The sequence below is a fragment of the Vidua macroura genome, chromosome Z (genome assembly GCF_024509145.1).
Source record: "Vidua macroura isolate BioBank_ID:100142 chromosome Z, ASM2450914v1, whole genome shotgun sequence".
NCBI lineage: Eukaryota > Metazoa > Chordata > Aves > Passeriformes > Viduidae > Vidua > Vidua macroura.
The window spans coordinates 27,418,102-27,440,280 of NC_071611.1; the positions used below are offsets into that span (position 1 = coordinate 27,418,102).

General features: G+C 40.7%; 1 protein-coding gene across 1 annotated transcript in view; it reads right to left on the minus strand.

Moving 5' to 3' along the window:
• The window catches only part of LHFPL2 (LHFPL tetraspan subfamily member 2), a 126,608-nt gene that overhangs the window by 4,253 nt on the left and 100,176 nt on the right, over positions 1-22,179 (minus strand). The window contains exon 3 of the mRNA XM_054003916.1: positions 12,548-13,327. Coding sequence (XP_053859891.1) covers positions 12,548-12,977 — 430 coding nt within the window. The 5' untranslated portion in view covers positions 12,978-13,327. The remainder of the gene's footprint in view (positions 1-12,547; positions 13,328-22,179) is intronic.

The window sequence follows — 22,179 nt, forward strand, 5'->3', positions numbered from 1 at the left end:
ATAGCAGGGGCAAAAGCCTCAACTCCCCATCTTGATAAACACCCTCAAAGGTCTGGTGTGCCTCAGGCTGGAAGAGAAAAGCTCAGACTAGTTGTTCTGCTCATGTGATTGTTTCTTGTATTCATAGGTTTCTCTATGAAAACCATCTAAGTAGTGAAGGGCTTAATTAAGGAAATTGAAAGTCACATTAGTGTCCCTGCACATGTGTCTTTGCACAAAGAAAGGAGATTTAATCAAAACGTCTAATATGCTAGTAGCTACAGTGCTTTCTTATGGGCACTACAAAAAATCACAATGAATTGTACACATACCTCCCTCCTACAAGCAATGTAGAGAAGGAGCTAAACATAAGAACAGCTCACAGTATCAAAATTTGCTTTCTGTTTACCTTAAAAATTTACTTAAAAGAAAAGGAAAATTATGAAATACAGTTTTTGTTTAAATACAATCAGTTTCTCTGGAAAATGAATATAGCTTTCCAGATTCCATAAATATTTCTGATTAACTTTTCCTGCACTTTAGAGCCCTTTATTTAACCTGCTATGCTGATGAAAACAGCTGCTAAAAGTGCTGTCACCTTCTAGAAGTAGGCTAAAAGTTGTGCACTAAAACCAGTCTTTTTTTTCCCTTCCTGTAACTAAGAGATTACAAAGAACAGGTTTAAAGACTTCTTTACATCTTCTTCCATTCAGTTAGACTAGCAGTTAGACTCCTTAGCACTTTGTTGGGGTTCCTTAATTGTTGGTTCGAAGAAATGTGGCCAGATGCATGAAATTTTCCTCACCAACAATGAAAACGTGGGTCCGAGCTACTAAGCAGTTAATTTACACAAAATGCAAAAACCATCGTCCAACTGTCTAAAATTAATGTCTATGAATGTCAGACATTTCACAAAAGAAAGTCCTTCCTCCAGTGTTTTTCTAATGATGACACAACACCATGGGCATGAATGACCTAAATGTCATTACTCTTTGGAGCAGCAAAATCCATTAGTGAGTGATATCCTCTCTCTGTGGAGGGATTTCATCACTGTTTACATTTAAGAACCAATGACAAATTTTATGCAGTGTTTCCTGGCTGGTTGGCCAAATACATTAAGTATAAAGTACTGCTTTATCTTGGAGAGACCTGGATAAGCTGTGCATTCATCCTGCTGAGCCCTGCAGCCATTTCAGACTAAACACCAACAGTTCCTTCTCCTTTATTCATCACTAGTTTCCTGTTCTGTGCAACCAGTATGACCACACTATGTATCTTTCTGACTGCACATCTGTATGGGCCAGTCGCTGCTCTCTCTAACGATTACAAGTCCTTTGGTAGGTAAAAAACACCATCACTGAATTAAGAAGCTGGATCTGAAATGCCAGCGTAGCTGCTGCCAACACAGAAGTTTTTTAAGTTTACTACTCCATCACTCACAAACTTAGAGAGCCCGTGTTCAACAGCAAACCTGGCTTATGGCTGAGTGTCACAAACAGGACCAAGAAGACACATCCATCACATTTATCAAAACTAGTGCACTGAGAAACTCCTGAAAGCTACTGGTTCATGGAATGTATGCCCCAAGCTGAAAAGCCACTACCCAAAACTCAGGCTCTCAAAAGGCACAGCACTGCTGCCAAATGTAGTCATCAGGACTTTACTGACTTAGCCCTTTTTTTCCAAAAGTACATAAAATTCCTGGATATATAAATATAATAAATACTGTAAAAAGCCACAATTTTATAAACTTCACCTATTTTCTCACAGATGAAAACAAAATCTGGAGGAAAGCCTTAACTATGGATCTGAATACAGTCAGAGTATGTACCTGATTTCAGACAGCTAACTTTGTAACTCCTATACTGGACCAGCATGATAAAATAAAAAAAAAGTAGCATTTTCACTACCAAACTTCCTTTCTACTTCTCCATTTCAGTGCAGACAGAAAGTGTCTCATGGGCCTCTTAGCATTATATCTACTATTTATCACAATTTCTTATTTCATTAATAACTGGTTCCTGCTTGATGGGAAAAGTAAATAAAGATGATTCCATTAAGTCAATTCAAAATACCCACAGGAGAAAGGCACTCCTTTGGTTCATGCTAATAGCAAGTGGAGAGGCACAGGCCCCTCATCACATATTCAGCTCAAAGCTCCCATGTATAGAACAATGGCTGAGCTAGGCAGGGCCCCGTCCTGACTCTCCCAATCCACTCAAAGAGGAGTGTTCAATTAGAGAGGAGCTTTGCCTCCTGCTACTTAGTATCTCAGAAGAGACAGTCACAGAGGCCATCTCAATGACTCCTGCAGCTTGAACAAAACAGGCAGATGATGCTCCACCATGTACTAATAGTGCAAACCATTGCCTAAATTGCCTAGAACAGCAGACAGCAAACAAAAGCACTTAACTGCTCAACTACTTGCAGCCAGACACCCCTCAAAAAGAACCACTCCCTCTGCTCCTGGAAACAGGGATGCAAAGGGACAAGGAGAAAAAAAACTATCTTCTGTTGACTGTTTGCCTTGAGACATATCTAGCAGGAGGACAGTAAATATTAATTATAGTTATATATATAGTTAATTAAAATTATATAATAAATCAGTTTTTGTTTGTCCCTGTGTCTTTGAAGAGAAGCCAATACTCATGAAAAAGAATAGTGAATAAAAATTGAGTGCTCTGTCTGAACAAGTTTTCTACAATGAATCTTTTCAGTTCTTTGTGCATTTGTATAAGTGATTTTTAATTCACAGCCAACCTACCTGTGGAATTACTGCTGTTTGTTCACCCTGCTGGGAGGAACAAATTTACTCTGAAAACATTACAAGCTGTTTTCCACTGTGCTCATCTACAGGCTCACAGAGCTCATGCTTGCACTGTTCTAGATCCAACTCCCTCTCTGGGCACAGCTGCACTGCTGAAACTGCAGCTTCTGCTGTACACATACTCCTGTTCCTACTTTTTAAGCAGCACAATCCCACTTCTTAAAATCAGTATGATAATTTTTCAAAATTTCCTTTTTGTTAGTTGTTGTCAGTTCTCAGTTACCTGTTCTCTTAGGAATCCTCAAAACAGAGGTATAAAAGAATGTCACACAATGTTGCCAGATGCCTAGGAATGATAACAGAAAACTACTCAAATTACTTTTTTACCCAGAGACCTCACTTATAACTCTTTGGTGTAAGTTCTGTCAGCAGAGAACATTTTTATATCTTTCACTGAAGGCAATTTGGCCACATAACCTCTTATTATCAGGCCCTAATTACTTGCTTTTGAAAAGATGCCTTTGTGAGATTTAGATTTTAATGTTATTATTAGATTACTATATATCTCCTGATTACAACAGCCTATTAAACGTCAGGCATTCTTTACTTAAATGGTGCAAAAGCAACTCCTTTCTCCTAAAACGAAAGCAAAACCTTACAGTACCCTGAGAACATCAATATCAGTATAGCAGACTGCATCACTGTGCAAAAATATTTCAGAAGACAGTTGATTAATGCTTTTCCTATAGGAGAAGACTTTTTGTATTTGTGCACCAAGAACTTTTTCCCCTTTTAAAGGCCTGCAGCTGCAGCAAGGTGTTATTGCTCCTCCTGGTTTTCTACGCTGCAGCAATGCTGCCAGGTCAGCATTGTGAAAAACCAACAGACCAGCTTTTCATTGTGGGCATTTTTATATCACATTATGAGCTGGGGTTCAGATCTGAGGAAAGCCTTTCTTCTTCCTTGGAAGCAACCCTTGAGACAGGAGGTAGGGCAGAAGCTTGTTTAGCCAAATGAAGGCATGCTATTTAGTTCTGACAGTCTCCTGTGCAGCTGCTGTTGTGCCATATTAAACAAGAGCACATACTAACAAAGCCACTTTCCATTGCAAAGCCTGAAACTATCTACTCATTTCCTAGCAAAATAGTAAAAAAAGCTTTTAAATACTGCTGAAGAAAGAGGAAATTAAGCAGCTGTGATCAATGAGGTGGCACTGCAAGAGGCTCCTATGGAGCTGCACGACTGAGCAACAACATATTAAGAGAGGAAAAGAGAAATGGTAAGAGGGTAAAAGCAGGGAAGGGCTAGCTTTGCAGTGCAGTGCAGGTGGACTGCATCCCCAGTGGCACTGATCCTGATTGTTTTAAACTTCTGCAAAACCACAGGGATTGAGAATCAGTCCAGAGACACTGCATCAGCCAGGCAACCTGCCTTTATTGCTCACATTTCCACATGTGTCAATACACTACCTGAACATTTCATGTGTTAAATATCAGTACAAATGTACTAGTGTAGCTTAAACGAATAATGCTTCCCTATATACAAACTTTTCCTGACAAACCCAGTAGGGATGCTACCAGGTTACCACTCATGCACTTTTGATCACTGCCCCCTGACTGACAGGTGAAGGGACAGCCTCCTACTTGGCAGCTGCAAAACAGACACCTTCAGCCTGTGAAGTGATTCAGTAATACCGTTTTAATCAGATGAGAGCTCAAGAGGTGGGCTCAGGCCTGCTGACATGGTGCTTCTAGCACTCCACACTGGCTATAGGAAAAGCGTGAGATGCTGACTGGAGCACTGCTTACAGTACCCTCAGCACAAGGCCCCAGACCTGCCTCTGCAGTTGCTCTTCAGCCCCCTGGATGGCTGCCAGACCCACCAAATGCAAGCAGAGGCAAGTAGGTCTTTGTCCAGAAGGAAAGGGGAGATTTTGCATGTCTTAGTGTCTTGGAAATGGCCTCTGGCCCGCTCATAAATGCTGCATGAGAAACAAAAGAAAAATTCACAGCATTATGAGATCAATGCTTTAAAAAACCTACCTGTACACCATAGTTGGTGCAAGCTAACACAAGCAGATGTGTTTGGGGGCATGTTGGAAGCATAGCTGTTGAGACGGGGAGGGTTGCCAACAGGCAGTGCACTGAGGCAAGTGTACACCTTCATACCTTTAATCACTGCAGGTGACTGCTCACATTTCAGTATACCTGGGATACCCTAAGCTGAGACAGGAGAATTAGTCGTTTAATACTACAACCAGGTGATGGCTCAAAACCTGCATGGATTTCTTTTTCCCTTTAGAATTGTCTCAGGGTACTATAAGGGCATGCACATACCAGAAGAAAAAATATTTCCCTAATCACTGCCTTCCCCAAGCTGAGGAAGGGGGGCAAGGTCCCTACTCTCATGCTTCTTTTCCCACATATTATGCAAATTGTAGATACTTATTCGTAACCTCTGATGACATTAGTGCTATTGCAATCTGGAAACAGAGAAAGAAATACAGTGCAGGGGACTACTGATGGGACACACAACCATTATGTTTTACTACCCCCCCAAAAAAGCCACAAAGTAACTCAGTTTATTAGCTCAATGTGAGGAATTTGGGGGTTGTTTATTATATTGGTATGGTCTTACTGCTTAGATTTCTCTGAAGTGAAGTGTGAACCTGCAGACTGCTGTTTTTAAGAGAGGAGAGGGTAAATTCACCATTAGTTTGTAGTAATTTTTATGTATGTAGTGAGAGTGCCCATTAGCTGGGAGGAAAGAAAACGTGAAGACTCCAAGTAAAATCAATACTAAGCCTTGAAATGACACTGCTGTCTCTTTGCAGGCTGTCAGCTGTGTAAAGTCACCACACTTGGGGCTCCCATGTGGTGGCTATCAACTCAAGCAATTAAGTCAAGATAAAGCAACTTATAGGGGAAAAGCCAAATGTTTGCATTTTTTCAGTACAGAGGTAAACAAAGACTCTCCATTCATCAGGCCATTGCTCAGGCACAGCCACCTCTCACATTTTACCTTAAAACCCAAAAAAGCAATGAGTGTTTTTAATCTACGATGACCCAATAAAAGGCTCAGTCAATGCTCATAAGTGAGAAATTCAGTTGTGGGTGGTAAATTCAAGGAGGATTCTAAATCAGGGAAGAAAGGCCATATTAAATATTCTGTTCTTGAAAGAAGCAGAGGCCAAGACCCTGGCTATTTCCTACCAGTCATCATAACCTTTTCTACTGCTGTTCAACCAGTGAGTGCCATTGCCTCCAAACCACCAATCACTCATGCTGGATTAGCAGAAAGGGAATGAAATATGACTATAACTCAGTAAGGGAGGCCAAAACAACCACCTCCCTTAGCTTAAACAGAGGTAAAAGGGCTGCAGGTCACCTTTTTCATGGCCTTACATTTCCTCAATACTGATCCTATAGTATAAACAAAACTTCAGTTTGGGGGTGGGGGAGTGGAGCTGCAGAGGAAGTACGACTCAGCCCGAAGGAAAAGGCAAATGGAGATGCAGGAAGGGGAGAATTTCCTGTGGCTTCATGAGCTATTCAGCAGCAGAGTGCAGGGCATCTATACTGGGTAAGAAAGCACAGCTCAAATCCACCGCATCAGGAACACCAAAGACAGCAGCTTAGCAAAAGTTACCCCCTTTTCTTGAAAGAGCTCCTTTCATCTTTTTATCTTGTGTTTTGAGTGAGAACACAGCATTTGCTAAGTTTAAATATTTTCCTTGTGTTTGCATTCTATATTCAAATAACAGCATCTGTCTTGGCTCTGAGGCCTAGAACCAAAAATCTGACAGAAACAGAGCCCTTGTGGCCTCCTGATATGCCCATGGCCTCTTGGGGTCACCAGCACTCTTTCCCACACCACTACGGCAGGGTTATAAAGAAGTGCTCAGCATTTCACCTATGTTGGTAGAAGTAAGAGACCTCAGTGTGCACATGTGCCACAGTAAAATGTTTTTCAGTGGGTAGCATGGGAGTCTCTCTCACACTAAGTGCTGTTTGTTGGAAGAGATTTATGCTTGCCAATCAACTGCCAAACTTGATCACTGAAAACTTGAAATTTTTGTTAGTTTTTTCTATTAATTTTAATCTGCTGTATGTTTTCAAGTGCCCACCTTGATAGTGCAGGAGATGAGTCGACCACCAAATCAAACAAAACACTGAAATCTTAATTTTATTTCTTTGAAGTTTCTAATGGTCTCCCTCAGGCTCAATAGCAATTTAGCACTTGAACTCAGTTTTCCTTCCCTGGCATATTCCAAGACAGCAGTCCCCTTTGCTTGAACTTCCAGCAGCCAAGTGTGTATTAGATATCATACTGGCATTGGGCCATATAGGTTACAGGAAGCACTATACCGCAGACAGCAAAAGCAGTTCAGACTGTCAGGATTTCCATCAGAAATCCCTCTCCCCTCCCTTTTTTCTTTCTTCCCACCCCAAGAATTCAGAATTCTGGCATCAGAAAAGAAAAACTCTGAGCTGAATCCAAAGAGGAAATATGCTTTTTGAAAAATGCATGCTCTGCATTTTAGAAAGACAAACAAGAAGCTTCCTTGCCTTCAAGGGCAAAATCACTCTTGCTTTGCTCTCCTACTGCTTGGGCTCCCTGGCCATGCAACAGCTTCCATGCCTGCAGGCAACGTCAGCTCACAAGGTGCTTTCTTCCTTATTCATCAGTTTGTCTCTTTCTCAGACAAAATAATGCCTTTGTACAGTGTGATACCACCGATAAACATATCCTAAACTATGCTGCAACTACTGTAACCTTTTCTTTTATGGTCTGAATATGAAAGAGGTCTAGAAGCCTCAAGCCCCTTCCACCACAGCTTGTGTCTCCTGCTTTTTCTCCCCTCTATGATGAAAGGCCTGGCTGACCTCCTACTTCCTTCCCAGCTTCCTCCTCCACAACTCCCACCGGCCTCCTTAACTTCCAGCAGCCAGGAGTCTGCAGTCGCACACACCATGAGCCCACCCTGTGTGGCTGGATCTGACTTCACCCACCCCCACAATCAGCTCCAGATCCTCAGCCCCTTCAGATGGCTCCTATCACACTCGGCTCAGGCCATCTTCCTAATCACCCAGCCTCCCAAAATGAAAACATTGCCAAGTAAGTATAACAGGCTGAACAATTTCTCAGCTCAAGAGATGTAAAACAAACTCTTTCAGCAGAGAAGACAGACTTATACACACAGCTGGTTTGAAGCTGAATTTCACCTCTTCATTTTAGAAAGCTGCAGAGAAGCTTCTTTGCATTTGAGGGTAAAGTTGTACTCCTGGAACTGAACTATTGCCAAGGTCCTGCAGCAGCTCCTGATGGAGGAATCCTCCAAGATACCAAGAAGGGAAAAGGAGAAGACATGGACAGTCAGAGAGAGAAATCATGAAAAGATCAGAAGAAAGAATGCAAAAGAGCTCTTGAGATACCTGAGAAGAGAAAGTACTGTGGAAGAGCTATCATTGCTTGGGACGGAGCAGGGGCAACAGTCAGGGGGAAAAACAAATCTCTCAGACCTTGGAAAAGAAGAAGCTGAGCCATTCCCCAGCAATGTTGGACAAGAAACTTCTAGGGTGATGGAGAAAGGCCCATAGTTGCAGCATCTGGGCACAAACAGACAGACTCAACTAAGCATCCAAGGGAACTTAATGCTGTGTGGCCTGCCTGCAGCAGCCTTTGAAAACACAAACCTCTGCTTTGGCTGACCTGTTAAAGATGCAACTGCCAGTGGCACAGCCAGCTACGCCACATGGCAGCCATATATTCACCTGAATAAACCAGAGACACTCCTTGGTGTGCACCTGAGACACAGCAGGTCTTCTGACAGATGCAACCCAATTTTTACATGCTTCTGTCAAGCCCCATTACAGCTAGGAGACAGTGGACTGTGAACAGAAGAGATAAGAAGGGGGTGACCCATGAAAGGCCTCCCAGATGAAGCCATCAGCATCCTGGAAAGATTTTAAAGAGGAAGTATTTTATCCTCTTTTGGTAAATGTTCCTGGCAAGGCAGCCCTGCTCCAGCACAGTAGAACAGAAGTAAAAGAAACTGAACTCCCAAACCGATTAGCCTTCCTGACGTGTCAGCTCTATTTCCCCACTGCTCTCCCCAGAGCCTTTGCAGGCACATGATGTCGAGCTCCCCACAAAAAACCACAGGGGCTTGCTCAAGTTCTGTGGTTGGCATAATATTGGTGCAGCTAATTTAGCTTCCTCTGCCTGGTGTGCAGTCAAGGTGCTGCTGGTGCATTGTGGCTCAGCTGCAAGTCAGGCAGACACTGGCGGTGGGGAAGGGGTTGTGTCTGCCCAGCCATGGCAGAGGCCAAAAAAGGAAGCCAAGTTGCTGATTATGAACTTCATAAAGGAAACTATCAGAAATGAAAGCCAAACTTGGTCTTGTCCTAAGCTCTTCCCACACTCCTTGAGGTTAGGTTATGTTTATATTGTATTACTTAGCAACAAGGTGAAGTACACAAGCCCCAATAAGACTTGTAAATACATATGCAACTACACTATAGAGATACTAAGATATGTCAATACAAGATCACCAATTTACTTCCTATAGCTACTTGATTACTGTGAAAATTTACTTTGAATTTATTCTTGTCAGTTAGTATGTAATAATATCCTTTTTCCTCCAGCTTCTGCATTTCAAGTGATTCACAGACTAAAAGTGGAATACTTTCCCTAAAAAGACATACAAATGAAAGTCTGCCTTGTCTGCCTGCTGCTGGATAGTAATTATCTATTCAATTACATGTCTCCACTCTCTGCACTCTCTAATGCAGAGAAAAGGTGCTTATCCAGATGAAACAACCTTCAAACATCTCCAAAACCAGGGATATTGATTACTGTTTCTACAGCTGCAGAATAAAAGGCGCTGCAGTCTGAAAGTAAAGTGGTAGAAGTTCTTGCTCTATAACAAAGGAATTACAGGAGCTTAAACAACAACCATATTTTCTTCCTTTATGGCCTTGTATTTCTCATTTTCTGCCACAAAAAAGAATAAAATAATTCCTATGGTCCAGATATGTGTATGGCTTCCTCCTGTTGATCTAAATGACAGTTTGCACGTTTGTCCAAGGGCCATAACAGAAGAGATGTTGCTTTCTGTTCTGTAATTTCACCATAGGCATCATCCACATCTGATCTTGCTAGACTGGAAAGATATATCCGGTGTCTGTTATTGTTTTGTCATGATGAATTCCAGGAATAAATTATGTTGTTGTATGGTTTTAATTATATTAAATCCCTCCTGCAAAGATATAGAGACTTTAAATGAGATTAAGTCTGCAAGATCCTGAGTTCCTGCAGATGACTTGACCACGTGTGCATCTCATGTTTGAAAAGGACATGTTTGACATACTTGCAAATGTTGTACTGATATAGGCTGATTAACAAAATTATTTTCTTATTGTATTATTAATTCTTATTGTACACTTACTAAAATATAATTGTTCACATTAGAAAGAATGATGCTATACTTAAAATTGTTATGGTAGGGTTATAACTTGTTCTCTGATCAGGGCATTAGTTTATCTATCATAATCCCTGTCTGAATTAGCCATGCTGACAACTGTCCCTTTTGAGCAATTTGCTTAAGCATTTTTCAAAACTCAGGAACTGACAAAGTTTAAAATAGCAGCCATCATTAGTCAAAAGGAAAATAATTGCAACTAAGTAAGCAGATGCTGTAATACTACTGGCACAAAAGTAGCGGTGGACCAAATAAAATTAATCTTGAGAAAATGAGCTGTGAGCCACAAGATGCCTGGCTGTAAATACTGGCAGCAATGTTTCAGTAAGGTGACCTTTCTCATACCCAGTTTCATGCTGTGTCATTTATCTGAATTGTAAGAAGGGAAGTGCTTCTATGCTCAGTACAGCCCAAGAAGGACAGATCTATGCCCTAACACATATGAAATGCTTTGTCAACTGTATTGTTCAATTTTAGGCTGCAAATCCCCTTATGGGTACAGCTGGATTGATAATAAAACATAAAACTGTCTTAGCATGCATTTTCTCACAAATGCATGGTCTCCAGGACAGTATTCTAAAATACAAGTACCTTCTACCTTCTAATCCTAGGTGACAGACTAGGTATTTTGAGATGGCATCAGAGTTTTAAGTAAAGTTATCTTTTCAAAAGATCCAAATCTGACATGCCAAAGGTCTATTTATGCTGCTAAGCAATCTCTCCTGTAAAAATCCCCTCCAAAAGAAAACAAGTAATAATTACATCTCTTGGAAAAATAGTCATGGATTATTTCTGAAATATAGAGTAAGAAAGCAAGAAACTAACAACTTCCCCTGGTTTAATCTGCACTGCCAAGCTGCTTCCTTGACACACTGCTTCTGGAAAATTCTGTACACTAGGACTAACTATAGCAAAACCTGTCATATTCATCTAAAGGACCTGATATGCTAATTGTATGCCATCATATGAAGCAATCTAAGGATATCATTCTGCTCCAGAAGCACAAACCTTACATTGTGGGTGATATGAAATAAGTGTTATGCTTCCATACTGAAGATGAATGAAGTAGCCAACAGTGAGAGCCACTGCAGTACTGCTTCAGGAGGCAGCATCAGCCAGTCCCTGGCATGTAACACTGGCTCTGGAGGGTTGCAGCAGGCAGTAAAGTCAGTTTTCACCTACTTCCCCCGAATAAGATTATGTTAGGTCCCAATTAAGCAAATGAAACCATCCAGCCTCAGATAAAGGTCTGAATATCTATCATTACATCTCCTGTTTAGGTATAGCCATCACAGACATGTTTGGCCACCTCAGTGCAGGTGAGAAGGGGGAAAGCTGGATTCACATTTCAAGCAAAACAAGTTAAAATCTAATTTTTTGCTGTGATTAAATAATTTTGTGAATTGAAAACATCTGCTTAAGAGCCCCACTGAGATAAAAAGAAGAGGGGGGCCCTGCTCATTCCCTCCCTCCTCACAGGTCTCTGAGGGCTGCCAGAGGCAGGGCAGAAGACCACTTTCCTCCTCCAGATGACCACACACAGAGAGAGCACAAAAGATGAAAGCCTGTGTATGAGACAGATTTTCCCTGTGGTTCAATGGCAACTACAGAAAAATGAATACTTCTCTAACTAAGGCTGTCCAGGGTGGGTTTACTAAAAGTCATTTAATCTCTGTAAAATCTATGAGTTTAAGCAGAAACACCAAATCTCTAGAACAAATTTGTCTTTTCAGGCAAAGCACAGCTCATCCTGAACAGTGAAAAGAAAAGCTCACTGGGCTGTGTAACTGCAGCTGAACAATAAGCTGGCTAAAGGAAAGGTTTATCTCACGGTATCACTTGTCAAGCTCACAGCTTTGAAGGAGGCTGCTTTGCATGAAATGCTGCAGGAACTGGGTGTGTGACTATAACCAGTTCTTAGCCCTAGGGTGCTTTTTACTCTCACTAGTCATGAAGCCTTTGAGACACTAAGGGAACTGCCTTTGGTCCATGGAAAAATTACTAAGTAGCGAGAGGGAGTTGGTAGCAAAGGAGAGAAGTTTTTGTAACTGAAAGAAATTCAAACAGAGGGAAAAAATGAACAGCAAACAAAAGCAATACTGGTCATTTCATTTTGGCACACATTAGCCTGCAATTCTGCTGCCAATATCAAAGTATTACGTGCTGTGTAGCTATAAATTTCATTTATGTTTGAATAAACACCAGTATATAGAATCACTTTCGGTCTGCCTAATGCAGTCTGTCTGCAGGCAGGCCAGAATTTCTTCATTTGAATCACCCCAAAATTAAAAGTTTCATTGCTCTCAAAGTGCACATACCTGCAATCCCTTGTAGCAGCCCACAGACATTAAAAATGCTTTTCTTCATAATACTCTGCACACACATAGTAAAGACAGACACAAATGCCACGGTGCAGAGAATCATGATTCCTATGGCTAGGAAAATAGCGGTTGCCTGCCAGAAACCACTGGCAATCTCATTGAAGTTTTCAGCATAAGGACCACAAAGCGTGTCTCGTCTAGAGAACTGCATGTGGGAGATCCTGGTGCAACGCCCGTAGATGCCCAGCGTTGGACGGTAGGGCTCCTGAGGTCCCCCTGTTCTGTTGTCCACCTCCTCAGAGCTTGAAGGCTTTGCTTTACCAATCAGCCAGTCTGCACTCATGAAGGCAATGAGCTCTGCAAAAGCCACCACGATACTCAGAAGAGTCCATAGCATCGACCGACACGTTACAATGACATGACACATATTGATGTCCAGTGCTTGTGATCAGTGCAGCACACTTTAAATCCAGACACAAGGGAGAAAAAATTAAATTAAAAAAGGAAAAGGACCCTAAGAAAATCACTGTGGCTGCTCTGCCTACTTTCTCAACTCTCTCACAAAGGCCAAGATGAAGCTTCTCAGGAGAAAAAGTGAACAGCCTCAAGTTTTGTAAGCGCTGCAATCATTTGCTGTCTCTGTTCAGTTCGTCCTTTTTCTTTCTGGGATGCTGAGTTCTGAAGTATGCGTTTCTTTCTTAACATTCATACTGGCACATGACACTGCAGGCTGGTGGGGGAGGCTACAAAGAGTGCCCACTGTTTGACATCATACACCTACAAGAAAAGAGAAAACACATCAACAGTGAGAAATAAGTCATTTCCACCCCCACAACAAACCAAGATCTGGCAGAGATTCACATCAACATACAAAGCTCTAACAAGAACTGGTCAAACAGAGCCTGCTGGAAACCTCCTTGATTTGTTGCAGGGGAGTAATTAATCTCCCTCCCACTGCTGCCAATACTTAAAATATCTGCTGTGCCCTATCCCATGGTGGGTGTTTGTCAAACACTTTGCAAGCAAAGGTCTCAGTAACACCCAGCGGTCCCACCCACTCCTACCACCACACCCCCATCATCTTCTTCTGGTCCAAATTACCAAGGGTGCTGGCAGTCACCCAGCTAAATGTTTGGACATGTTCAAGCAGTTTCACAGATGTGCACCTCCTGCCTTCACTTCGGGGAGGCAGCACAGCCCGACTTTGGGACAGAGGCTGAGCACGGCTCCACATGCCATGGGCACCTAGGTGCAAGGGGCAATGAAGGAACCTTGTTCCAAGGTTCTGGGTTTCTGCTGACTGCAGCTGAGCCAACCCCGCCTCAAGAAGAGGTGAACAAGATTACAATTGCACACAGCTCACCACTGTGATGTGGTGACCCCTTTGAAGCCTGGATTTTGCAAGGAGTGGTGTCTCCCTGGGTCTGGGATCGAGGTTTGCACCAGTGTTTCAGGAAAACCATCTGCCTGCAGGTATGTCACACATCTGATCTTGAACTGCTGCCAGCACTGTCAGCCTCTGGTGACTTATGCCATTGTAAACAGGAATCTATGGAAAAGTACCCCCGTTGCTGCTAAGGAGCCAAAAACCCCAGTCAGAAGGATTGCCAGTTAGCCTTGAGCTTCCCAACTCCCCTCAATTCCCCTCCTCCACAGCCCTGTGTATGCCGCAACTGCAGCAAAATGTTCCCCAGGGCTTTCCCCAGGCTTTCAAAAGTGGCTGATGACATTCCCAGAGTTACACTTATCTTAGTACAAGAGGCAGAGATCACTATACTTCCAACTCCTATCCAAATATCAGCCTCAAAATAACAAACAGGTCATTGCACACGCCTCTGCTCTTGAACTGAAACAGTGTTGCCTGAAAGCAAGGGTCAGAGCCGGAAATACCCTCATGTTACCCCCTCCATGATGAGAATGTAGCACTTTGAAGTTTTCGTCACCAAACCCCAAATACTGACATTGAAGAGTAAAGAGTAAAGAACCAGATCTGGACCTCACTGCTGTGCTGCTGCAGTCACTAGGTGCCAGAAAAACAGGCATCCCAATATTTTTTTTAGGTTTGTCATGGGGTTGGTATTTAATTTGTTAGGAGTTCTGAGTCAGATGGTTGAATGCAAAATGAATGCACTGAATGCAAAATGAAACATACACACAGCTTCACACATTCAGAATTTCACCCATAAATTTCTACTCCCTCCTATATTAGACATAGTTAATCATCTGCAAGATTTCGTCCAGCAATTTCTACTCCCCCCATACTAGTGTCAGTGAATTGTCTAGATCTGCAGATTCCTTTGGTAAAAGAGGCTTAAAGCTGATGTGCCAACAACAGAATTTGTCTCCTGTAGTTCAGTGTTATGTCACTGCCTTAAAAAAGGGCCTTTAGACATAGTGAGCAGCTCTGCTAATTTTCCATTTTGGGCGGGGAGAGTATTAAGTTTTCAAGCAACCTGACATGCTAATGACTTGAATACACCCTTTGTAATAACAGAGAGCTGAAGTGTCAGCCTGCCAAAGAAAGTTAACTTGCTCAGTATTTCTACTTAAAATAATGATTGGCATGTAGGAAATGTCCACTACAAACCTATATTCTTCTGATGTCACCTGCATGATTAAAAATAATTTAATTGAAAATGCCTTTTTTTTTTTTTTTTTTTAAATATGCTCCAAAAAGCTCTAAAACCTGTATTGTCTGCAATAACTGCACCCATATGAACTCATCTTTTTAATTCCAGGATTTTTAGTGAGGTGGAAGGGACGTAAGAACTGAACACCCATAATGGCTGTTACTGTTGACTCTGTACCACTGGATATAAAACACCATTTATTGAACACAGATGAAAACAAAGTTCATATTTACTTAGGTAGGTGGATATTCTAGGTGAACACTTGCAGCCATAAAAATATATCACTGATAACAAGCATGGGATACTATACTAGAAGAAAAGACTGAATCATGGGGTTCTTTCCCAACTGAAATGTAAGCACAATAAATTGCAGCAAAATTTATGACAGTATCTCCGGAAAAGTCACTGCATGAACAAAACAGCTTGTCTAAAGCTGACACAGAGGTCATGTCAAATCTCAGGAGTTCACTTCACTGTTGTGCAGCTAAAGGAAATTTTGCAGCATCTAAAAGTGAGGTACTAGATGTTATTGAGAACTACAATTCAATTGAAAATACTTTGGTTTGGCTTTTCCTAGGCAACGAATACTTTATTCTGGTGTGAAAAATACCAAGCATCAATACACATACCAATGTATCCTCATCCTTGGGAAAATTTCTGCATAAGCTTTTCTGTGCACTAGTGACGTGCTCAAAGGAGAGCACCACTTACCTGCAAGTCCTTTTTGTCAAACAGACAAAAACATTTAAAGGAGGATGGTGAGCACAGAGGAGGGGCAGAGGCATTTCTTTCTGAGACTTAGTAAGGAAAGATTGCAGATGAAGTACTGAAGACAAGTTCCAGCTCAGTCACATTTAGGTAGTTAACCTTTTCCTCCCAACAACCTCCTCCCTGCTTTGGCTTTCCCAATGAACCTAATTGCAGCGTTTGCTTTTGTCCGGGATGCAACACCTAATAATCTCTCATGAGGCTTCAACAATATGTTTGTGCTATACATGGAAGCCTTTCCAGCTACAGGCTGTGCTAAACAACTGTGCTTCATAAAGCTTCACTCTACTCACTTCCTACTTTTTTTTTTTTTCCTCCATTTTTGCTCAGCAGAAACTCAAACCAGGCCCTTGCAAGGCCGAAAACTAGCTGTTTATTCTTCCTCTCAGTTTCCCATCCCTCAAAAAGTTTTTTCCGTATCATAGCTGTATGGTCTTCATAGCACGCCACTCAGCATCCACTTCTGACCGACTATCAAAATATTTGCTTTGACAATCCAAATTCAAAATACACAATGGTTCTTTAACCCTTTTGGTATTAACTTGTTCAAAGTAATTCTTGCTGAAGAAGCAGATTACAAGAAGTAGCCTCACCTCTTAGTCATTTGGGCCTCTCCCTATTTTTACTACTGCATTCAATCACATTTGTGTGGAAGGAAGCCATTCATGCTGGGAAACAGCCCTGCACAGCAAGTGCCCACATGAGCCACACACCACAGCAGCATGAGGGTCTTGGCAGTGCCATTCTGGCCCACCACATAACCCACATCCCTTGTCTGGACAGCACAGCTCTTGGATGGGTCAAAACTAAACCTTCAGCCCCATTGACTGTGGCTACCATGCTCATAGTCACGCTCTGCATTAAATGAAGTCTAACACAGTGAAAAGACATCAACGAGAACATCAGATTCTCAAAGTATCCAAAGAGAATAAGAGTTCTCCAATGCAAAATTATTTTGGTTATTTAAATCTAACAAATCAAGCCAACTTAAAACATTGCTAGAACTTTCTTTCTTTTCAGATTCAATTTTGACAACCAGATACACTGCCTCCAATCATACTTTCACATCTCTAGCTAGGACAATTCAACTGTTGCCTTTTACTATATAATATGTCTATGATCAAAGTATATAAATGACATATATTTTTTTCTGAATGAGATAAAGAAACACTCTTACTTACACTGCCAAAAACAGAAAGTGAGAAGCATATCCAAATTATAGTATTTGAATTAAGTTTTGGTTTTGAAGATGTTGAGCTGCAGAGTTTTGCTTTGGCATATCAGGCAGATAGGAAGGAACAGCTGCAAAGTACAAATCTGAGGCTGTTTATTTTAAAAAGGTGTCCGACAAGTAGTGTACAAGAGAACCACAAGTACCTTGCAGAACAATGTTGTGGCCAGTCCTTCATTCTCCCCTTATGATTTAACTGAAGTCCGAGGCTTGGACTACAATTCAGCTTTTGCCCTTTTCAAGCTGGTTCTGTCAGCTCAGGAGTGAGAATAAATCATTTTTAGATAAGTGGCTTTTGGCTTGGCTTAAGCAAACAGTTGAATGGAAGGCCACATAGACTGCTGAAGCCATCCCAGTTTATAAAAGAAATCTAAGCACAGTTAGACATTTTCTTCTAAAGTTTGCTAGGGTACAAAGTACAACCACATAGAGGAATTTCTAAATCTTGTTTACCATACACAAGCTTGAGCATCTCATAACGCAAAATGTGCAAATCTTGGAAGCCTGGGTTTTGCTTTCTCAGAAATGTTTTTCATTAGCAGTTATAAACTCTCTGAATATGCTTTGAGTGGAAGAGTGGAAGTGGCTCCTATTTGTGTTGATGTTTACTCACTATTTAAAACAAATAGAAAGAGTCTCACACACTAAGACTCAATTACCTCAAGCTGACCCACCCAGGCTGACATGAGCTCCCACTTTAAAAAGCTTCCATCCTTAGGTGTTATTGGACAAGCAAACTGTTCAATTGTGAGCTCACCCTGCCTGGTGGAGTGAGGCAGCCATTAAACCTCTTACCTAAGGTAAGAGGGACTGTACTTAATGTGGTATGAGCACTAGAGATTGTTCATTTCCTGAATAAGTGATAAATGTTGGTAAATAAACTTCTCCTCCCATTCGGTCCTCTCAGCATTCTTACAGGAACTGCTGTTCAGAAGGAGATGGCAGGTTTCTGCCAACTTCCCTGAAGTCTTCAAAGCAGCAGAGCAGACAAGAAGCAGCATTTGTGAGGAGACAGAAAGGTGCACCTCTGCATTTCTACCCCACACACTTAGACGTGACTTGCAAATGTAAAAAAAGTACATTAATCATACTCCCCTGTCACAAGAGAACAGTGACAAGGATTAGTACTTCAGGAAATACCAGTTGTCCCAAATAGTTTGGTGTAGGCTTTCTCTGCAGACCACAAGGAGATCTGGTGGCACTGGTTTGTGATAAACACTGCATACTCACCACAGGAAGCACCTGGACCAAGAAGAGGGAAGGACACTTCACTGTGCCTTTGTTTCATTTTCTAAATGTAACACATTTCAAAGTGATCAAAAAGATTCAGTGTCAGATAACAAAATGAAGAAGGTGCTTTAAAGCTGAAGTGGGTGCACAGCTTCAAATAGCTGAGAATAAGCAAAAGATTCTCCATTCATCTACGTATTTTCTTCAAATTATTGCCAACCTAAACAACATTCCAGAACAGAGAAGAACTTGAAGAACAAAGAGCAAAGTTTTGATTAGTCTTCACCTGTGAATTAAAGAGAGCAAATATTTGCATATCTAATGAATATTTAACCATTATAAACCTGCACAGCATATTAACTAGTGCATTATTGTGATAGGTGGTTGAAAACACATCAGACTAAACAGATTAATTTTACTGGTAATGGAAAGAATGTAGACTTATGATGCATCATGTCTTATTCCTGCTGGCACAATGTAAGATATGAAATGGAAAATGAAAATATTTTTCAAAATAGTCAAAACTCACTGAAGTATCCTAATCAAAATACTATTTTCTTGTCTTTCCTTTGAATAATCCTGTTTACTTCCACCTCTCCCTACCAAAGGAATGTAGATGTAACATTTTAATTAAACTATCCCTCACGTACCCAAATATTATATACACCAAGTGAAAAATAAATGTATAAAACAAAAGAAAATAATTCTGATAGTGATCGTTAGTCTCCTGAAGCTGGACATGATGTTTATTCCATTTCATCTTGCAAATGTTATGGAATATGACATCTAATTACAGGTGGATTTGTTTCTAGAATACATCACTGTAAAAGAAAAAAAAAAAAAAAACTTCTTTCCAACTTAAAAAAAAAAAAAAAAGGAGTTGAAATGTACTATTCTTTTTCTGACCTCATTAAAAGCCATGGCAAAACTCCCACTGACTTTAATGGGGCCAATACATCACTGAAAAATCACTACAAGAATGAAAGTTTCCAAATTTTCAGACCAACTGCAGGGGAGGTTTAAACAAAGAATTCATTTCCCTCTTCCTTCATCCAGACAAAACTCTGCTTATTGCCCCCCCACTAAGAGGATATCAAGCTAACTCAGATTTCCAGCATTACCTCTAAAGCACAAATTCTCAAGCTGGAGATTTGTTCAATTGCTCTGTATTTATTGACTTACATAATTCCTTAAATCTGAAGTCCTTACACTGTGTTTTGAAAATTTACTTGGGATCTTTTGTAAGTCCAAAATTTATTAAAGCCTACAATGTTCAGAAAAGCTAATGTGTGGTATTTCTATTATTGTTTCTCAGGAGAAAATTATACATCACATCAAATCACATCACATCACTAAGGGAGCAATCTTGGCTACAATTAGTGATAGTCTAACTGCTCAGGAATTTACCAACTGGGAGCAGAATCATGACTTTTCTTTCCTAGTTTGATTCCTCAGTAGCTCACTGAGTCTCAATCTTTAGAAGTCTCATCTGAAGCCCCCTTTCTTGGTTACCTACATTATCATATATGCAAGCAGACTCAAATATGTGATTACTTCACAAAAAAAAAAAAAAACAAAAAAAAAAAAAACAAAAAAAAAAAAAAAAAAAAACAAAAAAACAAAAAAAAAAACTCTTCACTAGAGCTCCTAAAGGAGTCTGATCAGAAAAAAAGGGAGGTTAGGAGAAAAATGGGAAGTCAGAAGGAAGGAACTAATAATATTTGTTAGTAACAAATCCTTGCTATTTTTATAGTAAGGATTTTTACTTTAAAAGGAAGCCAGACGGTGGCTATTTAAATAGTTAATGGTGTATGCATAAGCTAGACCATCAGACCAAAACTACATGTAATCTGCACTTATTGTAAAAAACAGTTCACTCCCATGAGTTCATTGTGACATATTTGGAACTACTCTTAATAATTTATTAATATTGTACTAAGATATTTATTATACTAATACATTGGTTATTGTTTAATATGAGACTAGTGAGAAAAACAGACAGGAAAGGAAAGAATGACTCAGTTGTGACACTTCTCAGCAAACTCTAGGGAATTGCTTATTAAAAAGACAAAACTAGCTCAGGAAAAGCCTCACAAACACAGCAGATCAAAGACCTGGGGATTGTTTAGGAAGGAACAGTTTTTCAAACTGGAGGGAAGAGAAGCTGTTTTAGTCAAACTAGTTTAAGAGAAAGGCACCTATGGGATGTGCCTATTTTAGTTAGGCCAACATGGAATACATGGAATACCATACTGAGCTCCTCATTTGCCCTTAGACAAAGCAGACAGCCCTGCAAACAGGGCTTGGTGGTTCCTTGAATAAAGGAAACACCACTTGAGTTGATTCCCGAAAGGAAATAATTGCAGTACCTCCTTTCGCATTTGTGGCTCTGTTAGCAGAGCAACCACAAAGGTTATGGCTCTCCAGCCTGCCTGAACAGCCAGGGGTGGGTCATTCTTCTGCTGAGACGAGACCTAAGGCAGTAGACCCAAGGACTGACCTTTTCGAGCAGGAAGGACCCAGAGTTGTTTGCACTGTTACTCCCTGCAAACAATTTTCTACATCAGTCCTTCCCAACTGCCGCCAGCTAGAAAGACACCTGACAGGTATCGACTGCTCCCCAAGTTCATGACGTGTAACACTCCCACAGTAAAGAAAAGACACACTTTTGGCATAACAGGATCTTTCAACTTTGGATCCAAGACACACAACTCAAGCAAATTATCTGCTATGATAGCAGTGACTGATGAGATGGAGAACCTACCTTGTCACAGAATGTATGTAATCATTCTTGTTCCTCTTAATTCAAACTGAAAGTGAAACGTTGTTCTAAAACACTCACTACAGACAAGCAGCTAGGCATAGTAATGCATAAAATGTGTGTACATTACAGGAACACCTTGACTGTGACTTTTCATTGTACTTTAGTTGAGGAGAACCAGCAGTGGCTCAGGTAAGTGAAAAGGGCTGTGATGGATCAGAGCTGCCAGGTTTCTATACTGGCAAAGATGACTGAAGTATCTGGGCACCACATGTAACAGTAAACTTGAAAACAGTGCACAAAAAACCTTTTATCTAGGAAAATACAAAGTACTCAGACACTGGCATATCTCTGTGCACATCAACTAAATGTGAGCTATAGTTATTATTAATGGTTAACCTCTTGACTGTGGCCAAAAAGAACTGAAATGAGATATTTTCAATACTGCATATTTCATTCATCAATAATTACAGGAATGCAGTGTTTAGTTGGGATCTATGGAAGCTCGCTGCAAAGAGCTTGGAAAAATCTAGACTAATAGCTGAAATTCTGGAAACCCCATTTTAGAGCAAGAAGCAAAAATAAACAGATTATTTATTTTAGCAACTGGATTTAATTTTAAAGCCAATATTGAAGATAATTTTACAAGTGGAGCCATGTGCAAAAATCTGGCTTATTTTAATGCAGTTTGACTTGCTAGACTAGATAATGCTAACAGTCCTTTTCTGTCCTTAAAATGTATACAACCACGAAAATTAATAACTAATGAATGTTTGTAGAAACTGAAAAGGGCTAGAGGGGGAAAAAAAGTGTATCTTTCTCAGCTTCACTTACTCCTAAAATGCTGTCATGCCTCTGTCTCTGATATCATGCAGTTTGTGTCACAGAAACAATGGTGCAAACTAAATCTGGACCTGTGTGGGGATATGCATATAGGTCTGGTAATGATCCACCTTACTGCCATATAAATACATAAGCAAAAAAAAAAAAAAAAAAAAAAAAAGGAAGA